Genomic DNA, 26,005 nt, shown 5'->3' on the forward strand with positions numbered 1-26,005 from the left:
CTGACAGCAGTGACAGCAGTGACATCAGTGACAGCAATGACAGCAGTGACAGCAGTGACACCAGTGGCACCAGTAAAACCAGTGACACCAGTAAGAGTGACACCAGTAAAAAGTAACACCGGTGGAACCAGTGGCACCAGTAAGGGCAGCCGCAGCAGTCACACCGGGGACCCTGGGACAGGGTGACGGGGCTCGCCGCACACCGGCCTGGGCCTCTTGCCGGGCACAAGATCCCATTTTCCAGCATTTTTTTCCTCCCTGGGGATTTGGGATTTTTCAGTCGCGGTGCCCAAATAAGGGAACGATGGGAGAGGCTTTGGGACCGGAGCCGTGCGGGGCCGGGCCGGGCCAGGAACTGGGCTGGGAATGTCCCCGAGAAGGCCCTGCCACCCCTCCATGGCCTGGGGTGGCTCCTCCAGCCCCTCAAAGTCCTGGTGAAAAAAGGGAATGGTGGGAGAGGCTCCAGGGAGGGGGGGAAGGACAGAGCAGACAAAAGGGGGAAGGGGGGACACACCCCCTCCTTGGTCCTGGCACAGCACCCACATCCCAGCCCAGCGCCCACATTCCTGTCTGGGATCCTCATCCTGGCACAAGATCCTGGCACAGCACCCACATCCCAGCCTGGGATCCCTGGCACAGCACCCACATCCCAGCTTGGGATCCCTGGCACAGCACCCACATCCCAGCCTGGGATCCCTGGCACAGCACCCACATCCCAGCCTGGGATCCCTGGCACAGCACCCACATCCCAGCCTGGGATCCCTGGCACAGCACCCACATCCCAGCCTGGGATCCCTCATCCTGGGCTGGGATCCTGGCACCGCAGCCTCGTTCCAGTGCCGGACCCGGGCGCGGGTCCCAGTGCGGGCCCCTGGGACCTGTCCCACATCCTGGTGTGACATTCACGTCCTGCTGCGGGACCCCGGGACCTCCACACACATTCCAGCGTGGGATCCTGGAACCCGCATCCACAGCCCGGAGTGGGAACCTGGCACAGCGCCTTCATCCCGGTTCGGGATCCTCATTCCGGTACAGGATCCTCATCCCGGTACAGGATCCTCATCCCGGTACGGGATCCTCATCCCGGTTCGGGATCCTCATCCCGGTACAGGATCCTCATCCCGGTTCGGGATCCTCATCCCGGTACAGGATCCTCATCCCGGTTCGGGATCCTCATCCCGGTTCGGGATCCTCATCCCGGTACAGGATCCTCATCCCGGTACGGGATCCTCATCCCGGTACGGGATCTTCATCCCGGTACAGGATCCTCATCTCGGTTCGGGATCCACATCCCGGTACGGGATCCTCATCCCGGTTCGGGACCCAGGCCCGGCACCCGCGCCCCAGCGCTCCCAGCGCCGCCGGTGCCTCCCGGCCGCTCCCGCCCCCGCCCCGCCCGGTGCCGCCCGTGGGCGGTGGAAAGTGCCGGGGGGGTGGCGGGGGAGGGGCGGGCCCAGGGCGGCGGCGGCGGCGGTCCCGGGATCGGCCCCGGGATCGGGATCGGCCCCGGGATCGGGATGGCGGGGCCGGGGCTGGAGCGGTACCGGCTGGCGCTGCTGGCGGCGCGGGAGGACGTGGGGAACCCCCGGGCTGGGACCGACTGGTGAGAACGGGAGGGCGGGGGACACCGGGAGAGGGAACGGGAGCCGGGAATGGAGACCGGGAACGGGGACGGAAGGGAGGACGGGGAACAGGGCACGGGGGATGAGGAGCCGGCACAGGGACCCGGGGACGGAAGAGGGGACCGGGACTGGGAACGGGCGCTGGGACTGGCACCGGACGCAGGACCGGGAGCAGGAACAGGCACCGGCACGGGCCAGGGAGTCGGGGGCGGGCCCAGAGGCACCGTTACCGGCACCGGGACGGGGGCTCCGGGACGCAGCGGGGTCTGGGCCGGGGGGTGTCCCAGGACTGAGCCCTGTGCGCCGCCGCGCTGGGAACCGGGACTCGCAGCCGGTCTCGCCCCGTCCCGCCCGGTCCCTCCCGGTGCCGCCGGGCTGGGAGCGGCGCCGCCGCCTGGGGCGGGGGCAGGACGGGCCCGGGGGGTTTGCGGGAGCCGGTACGGGGTGCGGGAAGGGGGGTTCTGCCCGGCCGCACCGGGAGGACGCGGGTCCCGGGACGGCCTGGGGGTCCCAAGCTGGCCCCAGTTCGGTGCCGGGGGGGCCGGACTCGGTGTCCCCCAAAATCCCCATCCCGGGGTGGGGGGCGACGGTACCGGGGCTCATGGGTCCGGCAGCCCTCCGGCGTCACGGGACCGGTCGTCACCGTGGCCACCGGCCACCCGGCCGTTGCCCTCTGCCCCCGGAGCGCGGCTGGACCCGCTCCAGCTCCGGCTCCTCCCGGCGCCCGCCCGGCCGCGTGCCGGGCTCTGTCCCGCCATGTGGCGCCGCAGCCTGTCGCGACATGCCGTGACATGCGTGACGTGCCCTGTCCCGCGTGCGTCCCGAAGCGGAGCCACGCGGGAACAAAGAGGGGCAGAGCCTCCTTGGGGGGGGGGGGGAGGGAGGGTCCCGCCGGGATGGGGCCCCCTGAGCCCCCCCAGGCCCGGCCGGGGGGTCCCGACACCCCCGCACGATGGAGGGGGGGGGTCGCTGGGGCTGGGGGGGCCGTGCCTCTCCGGCGCTTCCCACATTCCCATTGTCCCGGGGGCGGATGCTGCCGGCGGCACTTCCATGAATTCATCCCAAGCTGGTGGCATGGGGGAACACGGGGGGTGCCCAAGCCTGGCAGGTCCCCCCGCCCGCTCTGATCCCCCCCACCCCGACCCCCACCCTGACCCCCCTTCTCCCCCCCAGGGCCGTCTTTGGCTATGAGAAGCATCACGACCTCAAGCTCCTGGATTCCGGAGGTACCGGGAGCGACGTTTTCGGGGAATATTGGGGGGTCCCCCGAGTTCCCCCCCTCTGACCCCTCCTCATTTACAGCCGGGGGGCCGGATGAGCTCGCTGGAAAATTCTCTGCGGGCAGCGTCATGTACGGGCTGTGCCGGGTCCCCGATCCCGGTTCCGGCACCCCCAGGATCGTCCTTATCAGCTGGGTGAGTGCGGGGGGGCTGCTCGAGGGGACCCCCGGATGGGACCCCCCCGAGCTGAGCCATGGGTGCGGTGCCAGGTGGGGGAAAATGTGCCGGAATCGCAGCGGGCGGCGTGTGCCGGGCACCTGCCGGCCATCCGGAGCTTCTTCAGGGTGAGTGGGGGGCACGGAGCCTTCGGTGGGTGCTGGGGGGTTGTGTCGGGGTCTTTTCCCCCCCAATATTCCCCATTCCTGCCTCCCCTGTCCCCCCCCATGCCGCCACCCCGACCTTTGCCTGTGCCCGGGCGCATTCCTGGCGCTGCTGACTCAGCCGCCGCTTTCCCAGTGCTCCCAGTCTTGGCCGCCGCGCCGGAGCTGTGGTTGGGATCCCTTCCCCACCCCCAACCCCGTCCTGCCGGGGGGGTCCTGCCCTCCCCATCCCCCGGAACAGCTTCCGCTCATCTGTCTGCGCCCGGGATCTGGATCCGGCCCCACATCTGGATCCTGCCCCACATCTGGATCCAGTCCCACATCTGACGCGTCCGAGGGAATCGAGCCGAGGTTCCCCGGGGAGTGAGGATCCCTGCGGGGGTTGGGGGGTGTGGGAGGGGTGACGCGCTCCCAATCCCGGTGGCAGGAGGCCACGGCCGTGATCAGCGCCCGCCGCTCCGAGGAGGTGACGCTGGAGGGGCTGCGCCGAGTGCTGGCACAGCTGGAGCCCCCCGCCCCTCGCCCACCCAGGAGGACCCCCCAGGACACCCCGGAGCTGGTGGTGAGTGGGGGTCTCGCTGGGGCCATGTCCCTGCCGGAATGGGGAGGGCACTTGGGGGGCGATGGGTGCTTGCTCGCCCTTCCCGGGGGTCTCCAGGGGGTTTTGGGGATCCCAGCCTGACCCCCCTGTGCTCCCCAAGGGAACCAACTACCGCAAGACCAACCCAGCACTGGAGCTGCAGCGCACCCAGCGCGATTCCTTCTGGGAACAGGCTGAGGTGAGGGGTCGGGGGGCTGGGGAAGGACTGGGGGGTCCCCCGGGATCCCGGGGATGGGGTCACGGCTGCTGCCTCGGGCTGAGGTTGCCAGGGGCTGAGCCCAGGGGTCCCAGTGCCGAGCTTGGTGGGGGTCCCAGTCCCGGTCTGGGGTGCTGTGGGGTCCCGGCCCCAGAGCTGGGGTCCGTGGGGGTCCCGGTGCTGTCGCGGCAGGGGTCCCACTGCCGATACCAGTGGGGGTCACAGTCCCGGTGCCGAGACCGGGGGGGTGCTGGTGTGGACCTCGGCGGGGTCCCGGTGCCGGTACCGAGGCTGGGACAGTCCCAGTGTGAAGTGTGGCGGGGTCCCGGCGCCGGTGCCGGTACCAATGGCAGCGGGACCCTGGTGCCGGTGAGTCCCCGGTGCCGATCCCGGTGCCGATCCCGGTGCGTTGGCAGCGCGAGGAGCAGCAGCGGAAGGAGCAGGAGCGGCAGCGGGAGCGGGAGCAGCGGCGGCGCTGGGAGAGGGAGCGCATGGAGGAGGAGCGGCTGCAGGCGGCGGAGCGGGAGCGGCGGCTGCAGGAACGGGAGAGGCTCATCGAGGAGCGGCGGTGAGGGGCGAGGCTGGGCTCCAGCCCTGTCCCATGCCCATGTCCCATCCGTGTCCCATCCCATGGCTGTCACCCCTCCCGCAGGCAGGAGCAGGCGCGGCTGGACGCGGAGGAGCGGAGGAAGGAGCAGGAGCGATGGGTGAGCGGGAAGGGGCTGGAATTGGGGAGGGGGTCTCAGGGGGATCGAAGGGGTCTGTCCTGGGACACGCTGGGGCTCCAGCCCAGCAGGATCCAGAGCGTTCATCCCAGGGAGTCCCGTCCCGGGGGGGTTTAGGGGGTCAATCCCAGGGGATCCGAGGGGTCTTACCCAGGGATTTCAGGTGTCTCTCCTGGGGGATCTGAAGGGATTCATCCCATCACAAGGAAAACAGGAGGGTGTAACCTGGGGATGCGCGAGGGTTCTCTCCCAGGGCAGCCAGGGCTCCACCGCGCCCTGAGGGATCCGTGTTTGCCGTGTCCCGCAGGAGCAGCAGCAGCGGGAGCAGGAGGCGGCCGAGCGGGAGCGCGGGGGTCGCACCGGGCTCAGCGGCACCGCGGCCGTGAGTACCGGGACGGCTCCCTCCCTTCCCCCGGGACACGGGGGGGCCGCTGGTCCCGCCGTGGAGCCGCAGCCCCTCTGAACCCCCCCGATCCCGCAGGAAGCCGCAATCCTGGTCTCCCAGCGCACCCAGAACCCCCGGGAATTCTTCCGGCAGCGGGAACGCTCGGGCTCCACGTCCGCATCCCCCCTGCCCGGCAGCACCCCCGGTGGGTGCCATGGAAGGGTTGGGGGGCACGGGGGGGCTCTGGGGGTCCCTGCTGACCCCACCCCGTCCCCGCCAGGTGCTCGTCGGCCTTTCCTGCGGTACCAGCGCAGCCTGACGGAATCCGCCTTCATCTTCCGCCGGCCGGAGCCCCTCCAGACCCCCCCGCCCGGAGCCTCCGGGGGGGCACCGCCCCCCAGCCCCCGGCGGCCGCCGCCGCCTCTGCCCCCCGGCCCCGCGGGCAGGGACCCCGCCACCACCGGGACCCCCGCCAGCCCCGTGGGGAGGGGCCCCCCTCCCTCTGCCGCTCTGGGGACGCCCCCCAGCCCGGCCCGAGCAGGGTCCCCCCATGCCACCAGTCCTGTGGGGACAGGGACCCCTCCCTCTGCCACCCCAAGGAGCCCCCCCAGCCCCGTGGTGATGGGCACCCCCCAATGTGCCACCGCTGGGACCCCCTCCAGCCCCCTGGGAACAGGGACCCCTCCCTCCGCCACCCTGGGGACCCCCAATTTTGCCACCAGCAGGTCAGGGTCCCCCCCTGCCATGCCCGGGACCCCTCCCAGCCCTCCCCGGGTGGGGGTTCCCCCTGTCTCTTCTGGCTCGGGGTCTTCTGAAAGCACTTGTGGGGTACAGCCCCTCCCTCCTCCCAGCACTCCCGGCTTGGGGTCTCCCCCCAGGCCCCCCCGGGATGAGGAGGGGTCCCGCCCGGACACTCCCCCCCTCCCCAGCCCCCCAGCATGGGAAGCTCTGGGGCCACTGATTGAGGATGTCCCCAGCCAGAGGGAGGGGTCCCCAATACCCCCGGCCGGGCCCCCCCCGCACAGCCCCGCCCCCCCCCGCCCGCTGCGGGACCCCCAGGATTTGGGGCGCAATGGAATCGGGGGGCATGAAGGGGGGGGCTGGGAGACCCCCTGGGAGCCGAGACCCCTCCCTGGGCAGGTACGGGGAGGGTCTGGGGGCGATGTGGGGCTGGGGGAAATGCGGGGGGCCCGGATGGGGTTCAGGGTTTATGTGGGGGTGATGGGGGGCGCGGGGGCTGGGGGGCTGCAGGTTTTGGGGCTGGGGGTCAGGAGGGGAACACGCGAGTCTGGGGGCTCTGGGGGTTGGGATGGCTCTGGAGAGGGGGGGCAGGATGGGAGGTGGGGTGGGGTCCCCCTGTGAGTGGGGCGGGTCCGCAGGGACCCCTCAGCTCCCCCCCACTTTTTACAGGGGGATGAGCCCAGCGAGAGCCCCGTCCTGCATAAAGCCACTCCAGGTACCCCAAAATCCCCCCGGAAGCCCCCCAAATCACCCCCAAACCCTCCCAGAACCGCCCCCCGTCTCACCCCCGCTCTCCCCCCAGGCTTCGCGCTGCTGCTGGCCCGTGACGCCCCCCACCCGCCGCTTTTGGGGGGCCCCAGCCCCCCCACCGAGGACGAGGACCTCTCCCCCCATGCTGTGTAGCGGGGGGGGGCAGCACCTCCTTTTTTTGGGGGGGGGGGAATCCCCTTTGTGGCACCCAGGATGGGCGCCCCTCCCCCGCTCACCCCCCAGCACAGCCTCCACCCCCCCCTCCCCCACTTGCACCCCAAATGAGCAGCTTGGGGGAGGGGGCAGCACCCCCAGACCCCCCCACCAGGGCACAGGGACCCCCCCCCCACCTCCCACCCACCCCCCTCCCCCCAAAATCACACACAGCAGCTGTTAAATAAATTTTAATGCAAATTATTAGTGAATATTATTAACGAGAGGGAGGGGCCTGCCGGGGGGGTGGGGGTTGTGTCCCCCCCCCGGGTTAGAGGTGAGGGAAAGCAGAGCTGGGGGGGCTCTGTGTCCCCCCCGGGTTAAACCCTGAGCACCCACCCTGTGGTGGGGGAGGGGAAGGAAACCCCCCCCCCCACTTTTTGGAGTTTAGCCCTGAGCCCCCCCCCAGAACGGGGAGGGGCAAAAATTCCAGTTTCTCCCCAAAAACAGAAGCCGGGAGCCCCCAGGGGGTCCATCCCCCCCGTGTCCCCCCCGTGTCCCCCCCCGTGTCCCCCCCCGTGTCCCCAGGTTCTGGGGGTCAGACCCGGGACTGGAGGGGTCTGGGGGGGTCGCGCTGGGGGGGCCCTGGGCTGCTGCTGCCGCTGCTGGAGGAGCTGGAGTGGGGGGGTTTTGGGGGACCCCCCCGACCCTTCAGGGTGCTGAGCCGGGCGTCGAGGGACAGGGTGCGGGGTCTGCCCCGGCGGGGGGGGCTGGGGCTGCGCAGGGGGGGCCCCTCAAACAGCGACAGCCAGGGGGGGGGTCCCGGCGCACGGGGAGCCCCCCCGTGCCGGGTCAGGATGTCGGTCACCGCCGCGATGTCATCCGAGGGGTCAATAGCTGGGGAGGGGGGAAAAAGGGGGGTCACGGGGGTCAGGGGTGTCCCCAGACCCTCCCCGGACCCACCCCCCCTGCTGTGCCGTAGGGTGGGGGCTGTGAAAGCCCCCCCCCCACTCCACCCAGTGCCCCCCCAGCTCCCCATGGACCCCCTCACTGGCGGTGCGGGGTTTTGGGGGTCCCTTCCTGCCCCCCCCAGTCCCCACGGCCATTCTGGGGGTGCTGTGGCGGTTTTGGGGGGGCTGTCTGGGGGTGTCCCCCGTGTCCCCCCCCCGTCACCTGTCGCTGTAGTAGGAGCTGAGCAGCGCCCGGATCTCGGCTGAGACATTCTCCTGCAGCAGGAGCCCCTCGCCCGGGGGGGTCCCGGGGGGGCCCGGCGGGGCTGGGGGGGCGCGGGAGGCGGGGGGGGGGGGGCAGAGCGGCAGGAAAGAAATGGGGGGACAGAAATGGGGGGACAGAAATGGGGAGGGGGCACAGAGAGGGGGGGACAGCGAGAAGAGCAGCGTTAGGGAGCGAGCAGAGAGCAGAGAGGGGGAGACAGAGCAGAGACCCCCACCCCCAGCCCACCCACCCCCCCGGCCCCACTCACCCGTCTGGTGGTAGAGGGAGCCCTGGGGGGGCAGCGGGGCCGGGGGGCGGCGCGGGGGGGGCTCCTCGATGCGCATCAGCTCCTCACAGCACTGCTTCCACTGGGCTGGGGGGACAGGGACAGAGCCCCCCCGGGACGGGGAGTGAGCTGGGATGGGGGCCCCGTTGGATCGGGGGGGGGTCTCACGGGAATGGGGGTGCTCTCAGGACTGGGGTCCCACTGCCTTAGGGGTCTCGGGGTGATGGGGGTCCCACAGGGATGGGGTCCTGGCAGGGTGGGGGTCCCACGGGGATGGGGGTGCCCACTTGTGGTCCTTTAACAATGGGAATCCCGCTGGGACAGGGTCCCACAGGGCTGGGAGGGCCCTTGGGAATGGGGGGATCCACAGGAATGATGGGGGTCCCACAAGGATGGGGTCCTGGCAGGGTGGGGTTCCCACAGGGATGATGGGGGGGGATCCCACAGGGATGATGGGGGTCCCATAGGGATGATGGAGGGATCCCACAGGGATGATGGGGGGGGGGGATCCCACAGGGATGATGGGGGGGGGGATCCCACAGGGATGATGGGGGGGGGGATCCCACAGGGATGATGGGGGGGGGATCCCACAGGGATGATGGGGGGGGATCCCACAGGGATGATGGGGGATCCCACAGGGATGATGGGGGTCCCACAGGGATGATGGGGGGGGATCCCACAGGGATGATGGGGATCCCACAGGGATGATGGGGGGGGGGATCCCACAGGGATGATGGGGGGGGGGATCCCACAGGGATGATGGGGGGGGGGATCCCACAGGGATGATGGGGGGGGATCCCACAGGGATGATGGGGGGGGGGATCCCACAGGGATGATGGGGGGGGATCCCACAGGGATGATGGGGGATTCCATAGGGATGATGGGGGGGGATCCCTTAGGGATGATGGGGGGAGATCCCACAGGGATGATGAGGGTCCCACAGGGATGATGGGGGGTTCCCACAGGGATGATGGGGGGGGATCCCACAGGGATGATGGGGGATCCCACAGGGATGATGAGGGTCCCACAGGGATGATGATGGGGGTCCCACAGGGATGATGGGGGTCCCACAGGGATGATGGGGGCGTTCCCACAGCTCTGGGCTGGGGGGTCCCGGGGGTCCCGGCTCACCCAAATCGTAGAGGTGCTGCCCGAAGGCTTCGAGCCAGCGCTGAGCCTCGGCCTCGCTCTCGGCCAGCAGCGCGTGTGTCACCTCCTCCCCGCCCAGCCGGTTGGTGACGGCCACCCCGGGGGGCTGCCCGCGGCCCCCCGACTCCACCGCGCGCACCCGCGTGTCCTGCGGCACCAGCACACCTTGGAGCCCCACAGCCCCCAGAAACCGCCCCGAGCCCCACACAGCCCCCCTTTCTCCCCTGCCCTGTCCCCTCCATCCCCCATAGAGCATCCCCAGAGCCCCCTGGAGCCCCCTGGAGCCGCCCGGAGCCCCCCGGAGCCCCCCGGAGCCCCCTAGAGCCCCCCGTAGCCCCCCGTGCCCCCCGTGCCCCCATACCTTGGTGACAGCGATGGTGAGGGTGGGCTCCTGCCCTGCCTCGGCCTCGCCAGCGCTGCCGTAGCAGAGCAGCCCAGGCCCCCGCAGGACACAGAACAGGGGGGGCCCGCTCGGCCCCTCAGCCCCTGGAGCCTGTGCCGAGACCCCCGGAGCTGTCAGCACCCCGGGGTGAGCAGCCCCCCGAGTCTGCACCCATCCCCAGCACATGGGGACCCCCAGCTCCATCCCCAGCAGTCCTGGTGGGCATGGGTGAGATCCTGTCTCCATCCCTGTCCCCATCCCTGTCCCCATCCCTGTCCCCATCCCTGTCACTGTCCCTGTCCCCATCCCTGTCCCCATCCCTGGCCCCATCCCTGGCCCCATCCCTGTCACTGTCCCTGTCCCCATCCCTGTCCCCATCCCTGTCCCCATCCCTGGCCCCATCCCTGTCCCCATCCATGTCCCCATCCCTGTCCCCACCCTGTCCCCATCCCTGTCACTGTCACTGTCCCTGTCCCCATCCCCGTCCCCATCCCTGTCCCCATCCCTGTCCCCATTCTCTTCCCAACCCATTCCCGTCCCTTGTCCCTTTTCTTGTCCCTTCCCAGCTCTGTCCCTACCCCTTGTGTCTGTCCCCGTTCTTGTCCCCATCCATGTCACTGTCCCTGTCCTGTCTGACCACATCCCATGTCCATCTTTGTCCCCGTCCCTGTCCTGCTGTCATCTGTGTCCCCATCCCCTTCTCACACCTTTCTCCATCCTTTATCCCAATCCCACATCCCAATCCCCCATCCCAATCCCCCATCCCAATCCCTCATCCCAATCCCCCATCCCAATCCCACATCCCAATCCCCCATCCCAATCCCTTATCCCAATCCCCCATCCCAATCCCCCATCCCAATCCCCCATCCCAATCCCTCATTCCAATCCCCCATCCCAATCCCCCATCCTAACCCCTCATCCCAATCCCCCATCCCGATCCCCCATCCCAATCCCCCATCCCAATCCCCCATCCCAATCCCCCATCCCAATCCCCCATCCCAATCCCCCATCCCAATCCCCCATCCCAATCCCCCATCCTAACCCCTCATTCCAATCCCCCATCCCAATCCCCCATCCTAATCCCCCTTCACCTGCAGCTTCAGGGTCCCTGGTCCCACAGGGTTGTTAATCCAGCCCATCCCTCTATCCCATTCCTGATCCCATTCTCTCTATCCCATCCCTCCATCCCATCCCTATAGCCCACTTCTCTACCCCATTTCTCTATCCCATCCCTCTCTCTCGATCCCAATCCCAATCCTGATCCCATTCCCATTCCCAATCCCGATCCCGATCCCATTCCTGATCCCGATCCCAATCCCGATCTTGATCCCAATCCCGTTCCCGATCCTGATCCCGATCCCAATCCCGATCCTGATCCTGATCCCAATCCCGATCCTGATCCCGATCCTGATCCCAATCCTGATCCTGATCCCATTCCTGATCCCGATCCTGATCCCGATCCCGATCTTGATCCAAATCCTGATCCTGATCCCGATCCCGATCCCGATCCCGTCCCTCACCTGCAGCCGCAGTGTCCCGGTGGCCGCGGGGGTGTCCACGCAGCTCGGCCTGGCCGCCAGGCGACAACACATGCGGCCATATAGGGGCACCCAGCAGGGGCTCTGCTCTGGGGGGACACGGGGACATGGACCCCAAACCACCCCAAACCACATCAAACTGACCCCAAACCACCCCAAACCACATCAAACTGACCCCAAACCCACCCAAACCACATCAAACTGACCCCAAACCCACCCCAAACCACCCCAAACCCACCCAAACCACATCAAACTGACCCCAAACCCACCCCAAACCACCCCAAACCCATCCCTAACCACCCCAAACCCACCCAAACCACATCAAACTGACCCCAAACCCACCCCAAACCACCCGAAACCCATCCCTAACCACCCCAAACCACATCAAACTGACCCCAAACAACCCCAAACCCACCCCAAACCCACCACAACCACATCAAACTGACCCCAAACCCACCCCAAACAACCCCAAACCCACCACAACCACATCAAATGTACCCCAAACCCACCCCAAATCCACCCAAACCACCCCAAACCCACCCAAACCACATCAAACTGACCCCAAACCCACCCCAAACCACCCCAAACCCACCCAAACCACATCAAACTGACCCCAAACCCACCCCAAACCACCCCAAACCCATCCCTAACCACCCCAAACCCACCCAAACCACATCAAACTGACCCCAAACCCACCCCAAACCACCCGAAACCCATCCCTAACCACCCCAAACCACATCAAACTGACCCCAAACAACCCCAAACCCACCCCAAACCCACCACAACCACATCAAACTGACCCCAAACCCACCCCAAACAACCCCAAACCCACCACAACCACATCAAACTGACTCCAAACCCACCCCAAATCCACCCAAACCACCCCAAACCCACCCAAACCACATCAAACTGACCCCAAACCCACCCCAAACCCACCCCAAACCCACCCCAAATCCACCCAAACCCACCCAAACCGCATCAAACTGACCCCAAACCCACCCCAAACCACCCCAAACCCACTCAAACCACATCAAACTGACCCCAAACCCACCCAAACTCACCCCAAACCCACCCCAAACAACCCCAAATGTACCCCAAACCCACCCCAAACCACATCAAACTGACCCCAAACCCATCCCTAACCACCCCAAACCCACCCAAACCACATCAAACTGACCCCAAACCCACCCCAAACCACCCGAAACCCATCCCTAACCACCCCAAACCACATCAAACTGACCCCAAACAACCCCAAACCCACCCCAAACCCACCACAACCACATCAAACTGACCCCAAACCCACCCCAAACAACCCCAAACCCACCACAACCACATCAAACTGACTCCAAACCCACCCCAAATCCACCCAAACCACCCCAAACCCACCCAAACCACATCAAACTGACCCCAAACCCACCCCAAACCCACCCCAAACCCACCCCAAATCCACCCAAACCCACCCAAACCGCATCAAACTGACCCCAAACCCACCCCAAACCACCCCAAACCCACTCAAACCACATCAAACTGACCCCAAACCCACCCAAACTCACCCCAAACCCACCCCAAACAACCCCAAATGTACCCCAAACCCACCCCAAACCACATCAAACTGACCCCAAACCCACCCCAAATCCACCCAAACCCACCCAAACCGCATCAAACTGACCCCAAACCCACCCCAAACCCACCCCAAACCCACCCCAAACAACCCCAAACCCACCCAAACCACATCAAACTGACCCCAAACCCACCCCAAACCCACCCCAAATCCACCCAAACCACATCAAACTGACCCCAAACCCACCCCAAACCCACCCCAAATCCACCCAAACCCACCCAAACCACATCAAACTGACCCCAAACCCACCCCAAACCCACCCCAAATCCACCCAAACCCACCCAAACCACATCAAACTGACCCCAAACCCACCCCAAACCCACCCAAACCCATCCCTAACCCATCCTAAATCCACCCAAACCACCCCAAACCACCCCAAACCCACCCCAAATCCACCCCAAATCCACCCCAACCCACCCAAACCACATCAAACTGACCCCAAACCCACCCCAAACCCACCCCAAACCCACCCCAAACAACCCCAAATGCACCCCAAACCCACCCAAACCACATCAAACTGACCCCAAACCCACCCCAAACCCACCCCAAATCCACCCAAACCCACCCCAAATCCACCCAAACCCACCCAAACCCACCCCAAACCACATCAAACTGACCCCAAACCCACCCCAAAACCACCCAAACCCACCTCAAATGCACCCCAAACTCACCCCAAACCCACCCAAACCACATCAAACCACATCAAACCCACCCCAAACCCACCCTAAACCGCATCAAACTGACCCCAAACTGACCCCAAACTGACCCCAAACCCACCTCAAATGCACCCCAAACCCACCCAAACCACATCAAACTGACCCTAAACCCACCCCAAACCCACCCAAACCGCATCAAACTGACCCCAAATCCACCCAAACCCACCCAAACCACCCCAAACCGCATCAAAGTGACCCCAAACCCACCCCAAATCCACCCAAACCCACCCAAACCACCCCAAACCACATCAAACTGACCCCAAACCCACCCAAACCCACCCCAAATGCACCCCAAACCCACCCAAACCGCATCAAACTGACACCAAACCCACCCCAAACCCACCCAAACCCACCCCAAATACAGACCCCACACCCTTCCAGGACCCCAAAGATCCCCCTCAGGACCCCCAGACCATCCCCACCTGTTCCAGCCCCACTGCCCGTGTTACGGGGTACCATGGGATGCTGTGGGGTGTTTTGGGGTGTTATAGGGTGCCATGGGGTGTTTTGGGGTGCCATGGGGAGTTTTGGGGTGCCATGGGGAGTTTTGGGGTGTTTTGGGGTGCCATGGGGTGTTATAGGGTACCATGAGGTGTTTTGGGGAGTTTTGGGGTGCCATGGGGAGTTTTGGGGTACCGTGGGGTGTTTTGGGGAGTTTTGGGGTGCCATGGGGAGTTTTGGGGTGTTTTGGGGTGTTATAGGGTACCGTGAGGTGTTTTGGGGAGTTTTGGGGTGCCATGGGGAGTTTTGGGGTACCATGAGGTGTTTTGGGGAGTTTTGGGGTGCCATGGGGAGTTTTGGGGTGTTTTGGGGTGCCATGGGGTGTTATAGGGTACCATGAGGTGTTTTGGGGAGCTTTGGGGTGCCATGGGGAGTTTTGGGGTGCCATGGGGAGTTTTGGGGTGTTTTGGGGAGCTTTGGGGTGCCATGGGGAGTTTTGGGGTGCCCCCACTGACCGTCGGCGGCGATGACGAGGTCGTGGGTGCGGAACCCGTCGTGCACCTGGGCCAGGGACAGAGCGGCGTGGGCCAGGAGCTGGAACCGGGGACACCTGGGGACACGGGGGGGACATGGGGGGGTCACGGGGGGCACAGGGACATGGGGGGGTCACGGGGGGGTCACGGGGGGCACAGGGGCTGTGTGCCAGGACTGGGGACCCTTGGGGACATGGGGGGACACGGGGGGCACAGGGGGGACATGGAGGGGGGGGTCTGGGGACACAGGGGGACACGGGGGACACATGGGGGGCACAGGAGGGACACACAGGGGGACATGGGGGACACAAGGGGGACACAGGAGACACACGGGGGCACAGGGGGCACACGGGGGGACACACAGGGGACATCAGGGACACACAAGGGGACACACGGGGAGGCACGGGGGGGACATGGGGCACACAGGGGGGACACAGGGGGGACAGGGGGACACAGGGGACATGGAGGGGATACACAGGGGACACACAGGGGACACACGGGACACACAGGGGACACACAGGGACACACAAGGGGACACACGGGGAGGCACGGGGGGGACATGGGGCACACAGGGGGGACACGGGGGCACACGGGGGGGACATGGGGGGCACAAGGGACACACAGGGGACACAGGGGGACACACAGGGGACATGGAGGGGACACACAGGGGACACAGGGGGCACACGGGGGGACACACAGGGGACATCAGGGACACACAAGGGGACACACGGGGAGGCACAGGGGGGGACATGGGGCACACAGGGGGGACACGGGGGCACACGGGGGGGACATGGGGGGCACAGGGGACACACAGGGGACATGCAGGGCACACAGGGGACATGGAGGGGATACACAGGGGACACACAGGGGACACACGGGACACACAGGGGACACACAGGGACACACAGGGGGGACAGGGGGACACAGGGGACATGCAGGGGACACACAGGGGACACACAGGGGACACACAGGTGACACACAGGGGACATGCAGGGCACACGGGATGCACTCACGGGACTCCGGGCGGGGGCAGCAGCAGTGCCCCGGTGCCGCCGGTTCCCGGGGGGCTGCCGGGCCCCCCCTCCATGGCCGCCCGTGCCCGGCGCCCCGAGGAGCGGCCCAGGGAGGTGCTGAGACGCGTGGCCAGCTTTTTGGGGGTGCTGCCCTGCGCCCCCCCGCCCGGCAGCCCCGCGCTGTACAGCTCCACCTTCAGCTCGAAATCGGGGCTCGCCTCCGAGCTGGGGGGGCACAGAGGGGTCGGCGCCGGCGGGGGACACCCCCACGGTCACCCCACGGATGCTGGGGACGCGGTAAGGGGGTCCCAGAGGGGCGGGGGTCCCTCGCAAGGGTGGGCAGGGGTCTCCCGAGGGGGGCAGGGGTGTCTGAGGGTCCCCAGGGAGGGGCAGAGGGGGGCAGGGGTCACCCCCCGAAGCGATCAGAGGGGGGTCAGGGGTCCCCTGGAGAGGGGGCAGGGGTCCCCAAGGGGGGTTTGGTGGTGGCAGGGGTCCCATGGGGGGGTGTGGGGGTGACCAGGGGTCCCGTGGGAGGGATCGGGGGTCCCTGGGGGGGTGTGGGGGTGATCAGGGGTCCCTGGGGGGTGGCAGGGGTCCCATGGGGGCGCATTGGGGTCCCTGGGAGGGTGTGGGGGTGATCAGGGGTCCCTGGGGGGTGGCAGGGGTCCCATGGGGGGGTGTGGGGGTGATCAGGGGTCCCTGGGGGGTGGCAGGGGTCCCATGGGGGGGTGTGGGGGTGATCAGGGGTCCCTGGGGGGTGGCAGGGGTCCCATGGGGGGTGGCAGGGGTCCCATGGGGGGGTGTGGGGGTGATCAGGGGTCCCTGGGGGGTGGCAGGGGTCCCATGGGGGTGCATTGGGGTGCTCAGGGGTCCCATGGGGGGGGGATATGGGGGTGCGAAGGTGCCCGTAGGGGGTGTCAGGGTCCCCCGGGAGGGATTTGGGGTGCCGGGGGGGAGGGTCCCGTGCCCCCCACTCACAAGAGCACAGCGCCCTCGAAGCAGATGTCGGTGAGGGTCCGGTCCACCAGCACCGTGGGGGTGTCGTGGATCTCGGCCCCCACCTGCAGCAGCAGGAACACGGCACAGCGGTGCAGCTCTGCGGGGGCACCGGGGGGTCAGGGCGGGGGTCCCAGAGGGCGTCACGGGGAAAGGGGGCACCCCCGGCACCCCAAAACTCACCCCCCTTGTTCCTGAAGTACTCGGTGTCCTTCCACATCAGCGGGATGCGCAAATCTGGGGGGAAGAGGAGGAGGAGGAGGAGGAGGGGGGGTGAGACCCCCTGAGACACCCCCAGACCCCAAATGCGGTTCCTGGGTGGGGGGAGGGGAGGGCAAGCAGAGAAGATGGGGTTCCCCCTCCCCAGGACCCCCCCGGGACCCCCCCATACCTGAGATGCAGACGGTGCCTCGGCACGGCACCCGCTCAGCCCCGCCGGCATCCGAGGGGCTGTGGGGGGACGGCAGGGGGTCAGCAAAGCTCCCCCCGGCTTTTTGGGGTGCCCCCTGCCGCAGCTGCGCCCCTCTGGATCTCCCCATCCCCCCCTCCCCCATATTTCGGGGTGTCCCTCACTCGCCGCAGCCCCCGCAGGGTCTCATCCCACCCCCGGATTTTGGGGTTTCTCCCCCGCTGCCGTGCCCCCCCCACAGGTTTTGGGGTGCACCCCCCCCTCCATGGCGCCCTCAAACCCCTTCCTTAAGTTTTGGGGGACCCTCCCCACCACTCCCTCCCTCCATGGGGTACCCCCAAACCCCCCGCGTTTTGGGGTTCTCCAGTTTCGGGGCTCCATAGGGGGGGGCCCTCCCCGGGATTTGGGGGGGGGGGGGGGGTCCCAACCATGCCCTCCCCCGTTATTTTCGGGGTTCCTCACCGCCGGGCCCCCCTCAGCCGGGCCTCCTGGCGCCGCTGCAGCTCCCCCCCGGCCGCGACCACCCTGGCGTCGCACAGCACCAGGGTCTTGGTGGTCTCCAGCGCCTGCTCGGGCCGGCTGCAGGCGGGGAGGAGCCGCCGAGCCCCCTCCCGCACCCGCAGCGCCCGCTCCAGCGCCCGCTGCAGCTCCGGCTCCTGGGAACGGGGACATTTGGGGGCTCAGGGGGTCCCCAAAACCCCTCCCGCACCCGCAGCGCCCGCTCCAGCGCCCGCTGCAGCTCCGGCTCCTGAAAACGGGCACATTTGGGGGGTCAGGGGGTCCCCAAAACCCCTCCCGCACCCGCAGCGCCCGCTCCAGCGCCCGCTGCAGCTCCGGCTCCTGGGAACGGGGACATTTGGGGGGTCAGGGGGTCCCCAAAACCCCTCCAGAGCCCGCTGCAGCTCCGGCTCCTGGGAACGGGGACATTTGGGGGGTCAGGGGGTCCCCAAAACCCCTCCCGCACCCGCAGCGCCCGCTCCAGCGCCCGCTGCAGCTCCGGCTCCTGAAAACGGGGACATTTGGGGGGTCAGGGGGTCCCCAAAACCCCTCCCGCACCCGCAGCGCCCGCTCCAGCGCCCGCTGCAGCTCCGGCTCCTGGGAACGGGCACATTTGGGGGGTCAGGGGTCCCCAAAACCCCTCCCGCACCCGCAGCGCCCGCTCCAGCGCCCGCTGCAGCTCCGGCTCCTGGGAACGGGGACATTTGGGGGCTCAGGGGGTCCCCAAAACCCCTCCTGAACCCCCAGCGCCCGCTGCAGCTCCGGCTCCGGGGAACGGGGACATTTGGGGGCTCAGGGGGTCCCCAAAACCCCTCCAGAGCCCGCTGCAGCTCCGGCTCCTGGGAACCGGCACATTTGGGGCTCAGGGGGTCCCCAAAACCCCTCCCAAACCCCCAGCGCCCGCTGCAGCTCCGGCTCCTGGGAACGGGGACATTTGGGGGCTCAGGGGGTCCCCAAAACCCCTCCAGCCCCCGCTGCAGCTCCGGCTCCTGGGAACGGGGACATTTGGGGCTCAGGGGGTCCCCAAAACCCCTCCAGAGCCCGCTGCAGCTCCGGCTGCTCCCACATTTGGGGTTCAGGAGGGACTGGGGGAAAAAGTGGGGTCGGGGCACCTGCCGGGCCCGGGGGACCCGGGGACCCCCAACCCACACCCCCCCCGGGGTCCCAGCCCTGCACACACACGGGGGGGTCCCATGGCGGTTTGGGGGGGGTCCCACAGTGATTTGGGGGGTCCCACAGTGGTTTGGGGGGTCCTACAGCGGTTTGGGGGGTCCCACAGCGGTTTGGGGGGTCCCACAGCGGTTTGGGGGGTCCCATAGCGGTTTGGGGGGATCCCAGAGCGGTTTTGGGGGTCCCACGGCGGTTTGGGGGGTCCCACGGCGGTTTGGGGGGTCCCACAGTGGTTTGGGGGGTCCCACAGCCTCCTGGGGGGTCCCACAGCGGTTTGGGGGGTCCCACAGTGATTTGGGGGGGGGTCTCACAGCGGTTTGGGGGGTCCCACAGCCTCCTGGGGGGTCCCACAGCGGTTTGGGGGGTCCCACAGTGATTTGGGGGGTCCCACAGCCTCCTGGGAGGTCCCACAGCGGTTTGGGGGGTCCCACAGCGGTTTGGGGGGTCCCACAGCGGTTTGGGGGATCCCAGAGCGGTTTTGGGGTCCCGGCCGTGCATTTACCGTGCGTTATTTGGATTTACCAAGCCCCCCACAAACACATCGGGTACCCCAGAGATTTATCAGGAACCCCGCGGGGAATCCGTGAACCCCCAAAAGCGAACCGTGCACCCCAAAAACGCATCACGGACCCCACGGCACAGCCACGCACCCCACAGATCCATCCTGCACCCCAAAAATCTCATCCTGCACCCCACACATCCATCCTGCACCCCAAAAACCTCACCCCGCACCCCACAGATCCACCCTGCACCCCAAAAACCTCACCCCGCACCCCACACATCCACCCTGCACCCCAAAAACCTCACCCCGCACCCCACAGATCCACCCTGCACCCCAAAAACCTCATCCTGCACCCCACAGATCCACCCTGCACCCCAAAAACCTCATCTCACACCCCACAAATCCATCCTGCACCCCAAAAAAACACACCCCGCACCCCACAGATCCATCCTGCACCCCAAAAACCTCATCCTGCACCCCACAGATCCACCCTGCACCCCACAACCGTGCCATGCACCCCACAGATCCATCCTGCACCCCAAAAACCTCACCCCGCACCCCACACATCCATCCTGCACCCCACAGATTTACCAGGCACCCCGTAAATTAGTCTTGAACTCCACGGGGGGACCATGCACCCCAAAAACACGCTGTGCACCCCATGAGGGAACCCCGCACCCCACAGATCCATCCTGCACCCCACAGATTTATCCTGCACCCCAAAAATCCTCATCCCGCACCCCACAGATCCATCCTGCACCCCACAGATCCATCCTGCACCCCAAAAACCTCATCCTGCACCCCACACATCCATCCTGCACCCCGAAAACCTCACCCCGCACCCCACAGATCCATCCTGCACCCCACAGATCCATCCTGCACCCCAAAAACCTCATCCTGCACCCCAAAAACCTCATCCTGCACCCCACAGATCCATCCTGCACCCCAAAAACCTCATCCTGCACCCCAAAAACCTCACCCTGCACCCCACAGATCCATCCTGCACCCCAAAAATCCTCACCCCGCACCCCACAGATCCATCCTGCACCCCAAAAACCTCACCTCGCACCCCACACATCCATCCTGCACCCCAAAAATCCTCACCCCGCACCCCACAGATCCATCCTGCACCCCAAAAACCTCACCTCGCACCCCACACATCCATCCTGCACCCCAAAAATCCTCACCCCGCACCCCACAGGTCCATCCTGCACCCCAAAAACCTCATCCTGCACCCCAAAAACCTCACCCCGCACCCCACAGATCCATCCTGCGCCCCACAACCGTGCCATGCACCCCACAGATTTACCCCCCCCCCAGACTCCTCCTGCACCCCACGGATACCCCACGGATCCATCGCGCACCCCACAAACCCCCCGGATTCACCGAGCACCCCCAAATTTCCCAGCAGGCGCCCCCCAACCGACCTTCCTGAGCCCCCCAGCTCCTTCCCGGTACCTCCTGCTCCTCCATCCCGGTCCCGGTCCCGGTCCCGGTCCCGGTCCCGGTCCCGGTCCCGCCCCTGTCCCCCCCACCCCCTCCAGTGACGTCATCACCTATAAATAACCCCCCGCTGGAAACGGGGGGAGCGGGAGCCCCCCCAAAATCCCCCCCCCCCCCGTGGTTTTGGGGGGCTCTTAAGGGGGTGAATCCCTTGGGATGAGGAGCGAGTTCCATCTTCCCCGGGACCCACCGGGACCCCCGGGACCCCCCGGGACCCCCCGATTTCCCGGGATCCGGGGTGGGGGTGGCCAGGGGGGGGATCCCGGATTTGGAATCGGGGAGGGGGAGGGGGAGGGGGGGGTCCCCCCAAAATTCCCACCTGGATGCTGGCGGCGATCTGGCGGATGTAGAGCATGTTGAGATCCTCCAGGATCCGCAGCCGCCGGCCCCCCCCCACCTCCATCGGGACCCCCGGGACCCCCCCAGCTATTTTGGGGGGTCCCCCCAAATCCCCCCGAGGGGGTCCCGCCGCATCCAGAGCTGGGGTGTAGCGGGGGGGTGTGGGGTGGGGGGGGCTGCGGGGAGAAAAGGGGGTTTCGATGGCTCTCCCCCGGGAATTCGGGGGGCTCCCCAAGGGTTGGGGCCCCTCCCTGGAATCTGGGGGGAGGGGGCGCCCACGTGCCCACCCCAAATCGCCGCCCCCCGGCCGGGAACAAGGGGGGGACTGTGCGGGAAAGGGCAGCGGGGGCGGGGGGACGGCAGGGGGGGCTGGGATGAGGTGGGTTGGGTTTGGGGCGCGAGGAGGGGCGGATGAATTTGGGGGGCAGGAAGGGGAAGATTTGGGGCGAGGGGAGAGGGTATGGGGGGTGGGCGAGGGAAGGGATGGGGTGCGGGGTTTGGGGTGCGGGGTTTGGGGTGCGGGGTTTGGGGTGCAGGGTTTGGGGTACAGGGAAGAGATTGGATTTGGGGTGCAGGGTTTGGGGTGCGGGGTTTGGGGTGCAGGGTTTGGGGTGCAAGGAGGGGATTTGGTTTGGGGTGCAGGGTTTGGGGTGCAGGGTTTGGGGTACAGAAAAGGGATTGGGTTTGGGGTGCAGGGTTTGAGGTGCGGGGTTTGGGGTGCGGGGTTTGGGGATTGGGTTTGGGGTGCGGGGTTTGGGGTGCGGGGTTTGGGGTGCAGGGAGGGGATTGGGTTTGGGGTGCAGGGTTTGGGGTGCGGGGTTTGGGGTGCGGGGAAGGGATTGGATTTGGGGTGCAGGGTTTGGGGTGCAGGGTTTGGGGTGCAGGGAGGGGATTGGGTTTGGGGTGCGGGGTTTGGGGTGCAGGGAGGGGATTGGGTTTGGGGTGCGGGGTTTGGGGTGCAGGGTTTGGGGTGCAGGGAAGGGATTGGGTTTGGGGTGCGGGGTTTGGGGTGCAGGGTTTGGGGTGCGGGGTTTGGGGTGCAGGGAAGGGATTGGGTTTGGGGTGCAGGGTTTGGGGTGCAGGGTGTGGGGTGCAGGGTTTGGGGTGCGGGGTTTGGGGTGCAGGGAAGGGATTGGGTTTGGGGTGCAGGGTTTGGGGTGCAGAGTGTGGGGTGCAGGGTGTGGGGTGCGGGGTTTGGGGTGCAGGGTTTGGGGTGCAGGGAAGAGATTGGGTTTGGGGTGCAGGGTTTGGGGTGCAGGGTGTGGGGTGCAGGGTGTGGGGTGCGGGGTTTGGGGTGCAGGGTTTGGGGTGCAGGGAAGAGATTGGGTTTGGGGTGCAGGGTTTGGGGTGCGGGGTTTGGGGTGCAGGGAGGGGATTGGGTTTGGGGTGCAGGGATTGGGGTGCGGGGTTTGGGGTGCGGGGTTTGGGGTGCAGGGAAGGGATTGGGTTTGGGGTGCAGGGAGGGGATTGGGTTTGGGGTGCAGGGTTTCAGGGCAGGGTTTGGGGTGCGGGGTTTGGGGTGCAGGGAGGGGATTGGGTTTGGGGTGCGGGGTTTGGGGTGCAGGGTTTGGGGTGCAGGGTTTGGGGTGCGGGGTTTGGGGTGCAGGGAAGGGATTGGATTTGGGGTGCGGGGTTTGGGGTGCAGGGTTTGGGGTGCAGGGTTTGGGGTGCAGGGTTTGGGGTACAGGGAAGAGATTGGATTTGGGGTGCAGGGTTTGGGGTGCGGGGTTTGGGGTGCGGGGTTTGGGGATTGGGTTTGGGGTGCAGGGTTTGGGGTGCAGGGTTTGGGGTGCAGGGAGGGGTTTGGGGTGCAGGGTTTGGGGTGCGGGGTTTGGGGTGCAAGGAGGGGATTTGGTTTGGGGTGCAGGGTTTGGGGTGCAGGGTTTGGGGTGCGGGGAAGGGATTGGATTTGGGGTGCGGGGTTTGGGGTGCAGGGTTTGGGGTGCAGGGTTTGGGGTGCGGGGTTTGGGGTGCAGGGTTTGGGGTGCAGGGAGGGGATTTGGTTTGGGGTGCAGGGTTTGGGGTGCAGGGTTTGGGGTGCAAGGAGGGGATTGGGTTTGGGGTGCAGGGTTTGGGGTGCAGGGTTTGGGGTACAGAAAAGGGATTGGGTTTGGGGTGCAGGGTTTGAGGTGCGGGGTTTGGGGTGCGGGGTTTGGGGTGCAGGGAAGGGATTGGGTTTGGGGTGCAGGGTTTGGGGTGCGGGGTTTGGGGTGCAGGGAGGGGATTGGGTTTGGGGTTTGGGGTTTGGGGTGCGGGGCACCAGAGAAGGGGAGGAGAAAATGCGGTGCAGGAGACAAGATGGAGTGTGGGGATGGGAAAAGAGGGGCAGGGTTTGGGGGGCAGGGAAGGGATTAGGGGTGCAGGGCAGTGGAGCCCAGCTGGGGGGCGGGCAGGGGGTGCTCAGGGGAAGGGGTTCCAGGGTTTGGGGTGCTGGGGACGGGGGACAGGACAAGGGGTGCGGGCAGAGGACGGCGTGCAGAGTCTGGGGGTACCGGGGACGGGAAAAGGGGTGCGGGGAGCGGGGGACACCACAGCCCGGGGGTGCGGAACGGGGCTCCGGGAACGGCACCGGAGGAGGCGTGGGAGGAGGAGACGGGGAACGGACGGACACCGGGACCCCTTCACCCCCCACCCCGCGCCCCCCACCCCTCGGTGCGGCGCTGCCCCCCCCCATTCCCGGTACCTCCGGCCGCTCCCGCACCGCCGCGATCGCGCACAGGAAGCGGCGGCCGCCCCCGCCCCATGTCCCGCCCCGTGTCCCCCATTCCCCGTGTCCCCCCCTTCCCCCCCTTCTCCCAGGAGCCGCCTCCGTGTCCCCCCCGCCCCCCCCGCGGGGCTCCGGGACACCGGGAACGGGCGGGGGGCGCCCCCTGCTGGGGGGAAAGCGAGGTGCGGGGGGGGTGTGAGACCCTCCCCCCTCCCCGGGGCACCGGGACCGCCCCAACCGAACCGAACCGGAGCTCCCGTGTGTGCCGGGGTCTGGGTCTGGGACACCCCCAGCAGTGAAGCGAGGCTGCTCCGGGTGCACCGGGACCTCCCCCGGGAGCTCCGCGATGCTCGCAAATGCCCCGGAACGACCCCCAAAGTGCACCGGGACCCCTCAGAGTGCGCCAAGGCACCCCCGAGTGGATCGGGAGCCCCCCCAGGTGAACCCCCACCTGCCAAGTGCGGTTGGTACTGAAAGACGGGGACCCCCCCGTATCCACCTGGACCCCCAAAAGTGCTCCAGGAACCCTCAAAATGCACCAGATCCACCCCAGGATGCACCGGAACCCCCCCAAATTCACCGGGACCCCCCTCCCAGTGTGCATCAGGCTCCCCAAGGGCACCGGAGCCCCCCGAGTTTGGGTGCAGCAGGTGAACTGGGACCCCCCGAGTCCGCCAGGACCCCTCAGTGAGCAGCTGGGACCGGGTGAAATGGAACCCCCAAATGCACCAAGACCCCCCCCGGGGACCGGGACCCCCCAAAATGCAGCCGGTACTGGCTGAACTGGGAACCCCCGAACGCACCAAGACCCCCCTGGGGACCGGGACCCCCAAAATGCAGCCGGTACTGGGTGAACTGGGAACCCCGGTATCCACCCAGACCCCCCCCGGGGACCGGGACCCCCAAAATGCAGCCGGTACTGGGTGAACTGGGAACCCCCAAATGCACCAAGACCCCCCCCGGGGACCGGGTACTGGGACCCCTTTAAAGATGCCAGGACCCCACCCACCCCCACTGGGTACCCCAAGACCCCCAGGTGAACCCCAGGACCCCCCTCCCAGTCCCTCCCAGTCGCTCCCAGTCGCTCCCAGTCCCCGGCGGGTGCCGGGGGCGCGGGCGATTCCCGCTGTACCGGATCCCACCGGAATTCCCGGCTGGGCCGGGGCAGCGGGACGGGCCGGGGGGGGCCCGGGGGGCAGGGAGCGGTCGCGGCCGCCCCCGTGGCTCCGTGCCCGGGCTGATCCCGGTGTTGCCGGTGTTCCCGTACCTGCGAGGCCGGGACCGGAGGGCAGCAGCGGCCCCGGCGCAGTTCCATGTCCAGAGCTGAGCCCCGAGCCACCGAGGAGCGGCTGCGCTCGTCCCGCCGGAACATGGGCGGGGGTCCCGGGGGTCCCGGGGGGTCCCGGGGGGTCCGAGGGGTTCAGAGGTTTCTGGAGGGTTCTTGGGGGATCCCGGGGTTCGGGAAGTCCCGGGGGATCCCCGAGTCCCGGGGAGCCGCAGCTCTGGGGAGGGGTCCCGGGGGTCCCGGTCCTCCGGAGCCTTCCGAGGGATCCCGGGGGAGCCCCGCGGGGTCCCGGAGCTTTCCGGGGGTTGCCGAGGATGTCCCGGCGCTCCGGGATGGGAGAGCCAAGGGGATCCCAGAGTTCGGGGCGCTCCCCGGAGCCCCCCGGGCTCGGGCGCACCGGGAACAGGTGGGAGACAGCGGGCTGGCCGCACGGGGAGAGCCCGGCTCGCCTCCCCCGGCCCGAGAGCTCCGGGATCCCGCGGGGAGCGGAGGGGAGGGGACGGGAGGGGGCGGCGGTGGCGATCGGTGCCGGCGGCTCCTGGCACGGCCGGGACAATGGCCCGGGACAGCGACAGCTGCGGGCGAGGGGCGGGGGGGTCTCCGTGTGTGACATCTGTGTGTGACATCCCCGTGTGTGACATCCGTGTGTGACATCTGTGTGTGACATCTGTGTGTGACATCCCCGTGTGTGACATCCGTGTGTGACATCCCCGTGTGTGACATCCGTGTGTGACATCCCTGTGTGTGACATCCCCGTGCGTGACATCCGTGTGTGACATCCCCGTGTGACATCCGTGTGTGACATCCGTGTGTGACATCCGTGTGTGACATCCCCGTGTGTGACATCCCTGTGTGTGACATCCCCGTGTGTGACATCTGTGTGTGACATCCCCGTGTGTGACATCTGTGTGTGACATCCGTGTGTGACA

The 26,005-nt window shown here is 67.4% G+C and overlaps 2 protein-coding genes across 5 annotated transcripts; one reads left to right on the plus strand and one right to left on the minus strand.

Moving 5' to 3' along the window:
• The first annotated feature begins 1,444 nt into the window (after window positions 1-1,444).
• On the plus strand, window positions 1,445-7,037 carry LOC147652845 (uncharacterized). The gene is made up of 13 exons (XM_086889654.1): window positions 1,445-1,603; window positions 2,796-2,848; window positions 2,925-3,037; window positions 3,112-3,186; window positions 3,650-3,784; window positions 3,924-4,001; window positions 4,436-4,587; window positions 4,672-4,726; window positions 5,052-5,126; window positions 5,226-5,334; window positions 5,410-6,269; window positions 6,540-6,585; window positions 6,673-7,037. The coding sequence occupies exons 1-13, from the start codon at window positions 1,518-1,520 to the stop codon at window positions 6,771-6,773; spliced, it is 1,938 nt and encodes a 645-aa protein (XP_086745780.1). The 5' UTR covers window positions 1,445-1,517; the 3' UTR covers window positions 6,774-7,037.
• RTKN (rhotekin) lies at window positions 7,012-25,541 on the minus strand. Of its 4 annotated transcripts, XM_086889656.1 has the most exons (14): window positions 23,768-23,814; window positions 21,065-21,260; window positions 17,535-17,728; window positions 17,055-17,113; window positions 16,847-16,900; window positions 16,646-16,763; window positions 15,668-15,892; window positions 14,637-14,731; window positions 11,326-11,432; window positions 9,785-9,916; window positions 9,406-9,571; window positions 8,257-8,361; window positions 7,947-8,049; window positions 7,549-7,670 (listed from the first exon to the last, which is right to left on the minus strand). In XM_086889656.1, exons 2-14 carry the CDS (start codon window positions 21,146-21,148, stop codon window positions 7,664-7,666), a joined length of 1,449 nt encoding a protein of 482 aa, XP_086745782.1. In that variant the 5' UTR covers window positions 21,149-21,260; window positions 23,768-23,814; the 3' UTR covers window positions 7,549-7,663. The 4 variants fall into 4 exon arrangements, with proteins under 4 accessions (XP_086745781.1, XP_086745784.1, XP_086745782.1 ...); XM_086889655.1 differs by lacking the exon at window positions 7,947-8,049 and having other exon boundaries at window positions 7,012-7,670; XM_086889657.1 differs by lacking the exon at window positions 7,549-7,670 and having other exon boundaries at window positions 7,943-8,049.
• Between the last annotated feature and the right edge of the window lie 464 nt (window positions 25,542-26,005).

The sequence above is a fragment of the Cyanistes caeruleus genome, chromosome 5 (assembly GCF_971803275.1).
Source record: "Cyanistes caeruleus chromosome 5, bCyaCae1.hap1.1, whole genome shotgun sequence".
Lineage (NCBI taxonomy): Eukaryota > Metazoa > Chordata > Aves > Passeriformes > Paridae > Cyanistes > Cyanistes caeruleus.

Coding starts and splice junctions, on each gene's coding strand:
- LOC147652845 (XM_086889654.1), top strand. CDS start 1,518: ATGGCGGGGCCGGGGCTGGAGCGGTACCGGCTGGCGCTGCTGGCGGCG. Junction 3,038..3,111: donor GGATCGTCCTTATCAGCTGG/GTGAGTGCGGGG, acceptor GTGCGGTGCCAG/GTGGGGGAAAATGTGCCGGA. Junction 5,127..5,225: donor GGCTCAGCGGCACCGCGGCC/GTGAGTACCGGG, acceptor CCGATCCCGCAG/GAAGCCGCAATCCTGGTCTC.
- RTKN (XM_086889658.1), bottom strand. CDS start 25,163: ATGTTCCGGCGGGACGAGCGCAGCCGCTCCTCGGTGGCTCGGGGCTCA. Junction 14,732..15,667: donor CTGCCCCCGCCCGGAGTCCC/GTGAGTGCATCC, acceptor CCGTGTCCCCAG/GTGTCCCCGGTTCCAGCTCC. Junction 11,433..14,636: donor CCTCGTCATCGCCGCCGACG/GTCAGTGGGGGC, acceptor GTGTCCCCCCAG/AGCAGAGCCCCTGCTGGGTG.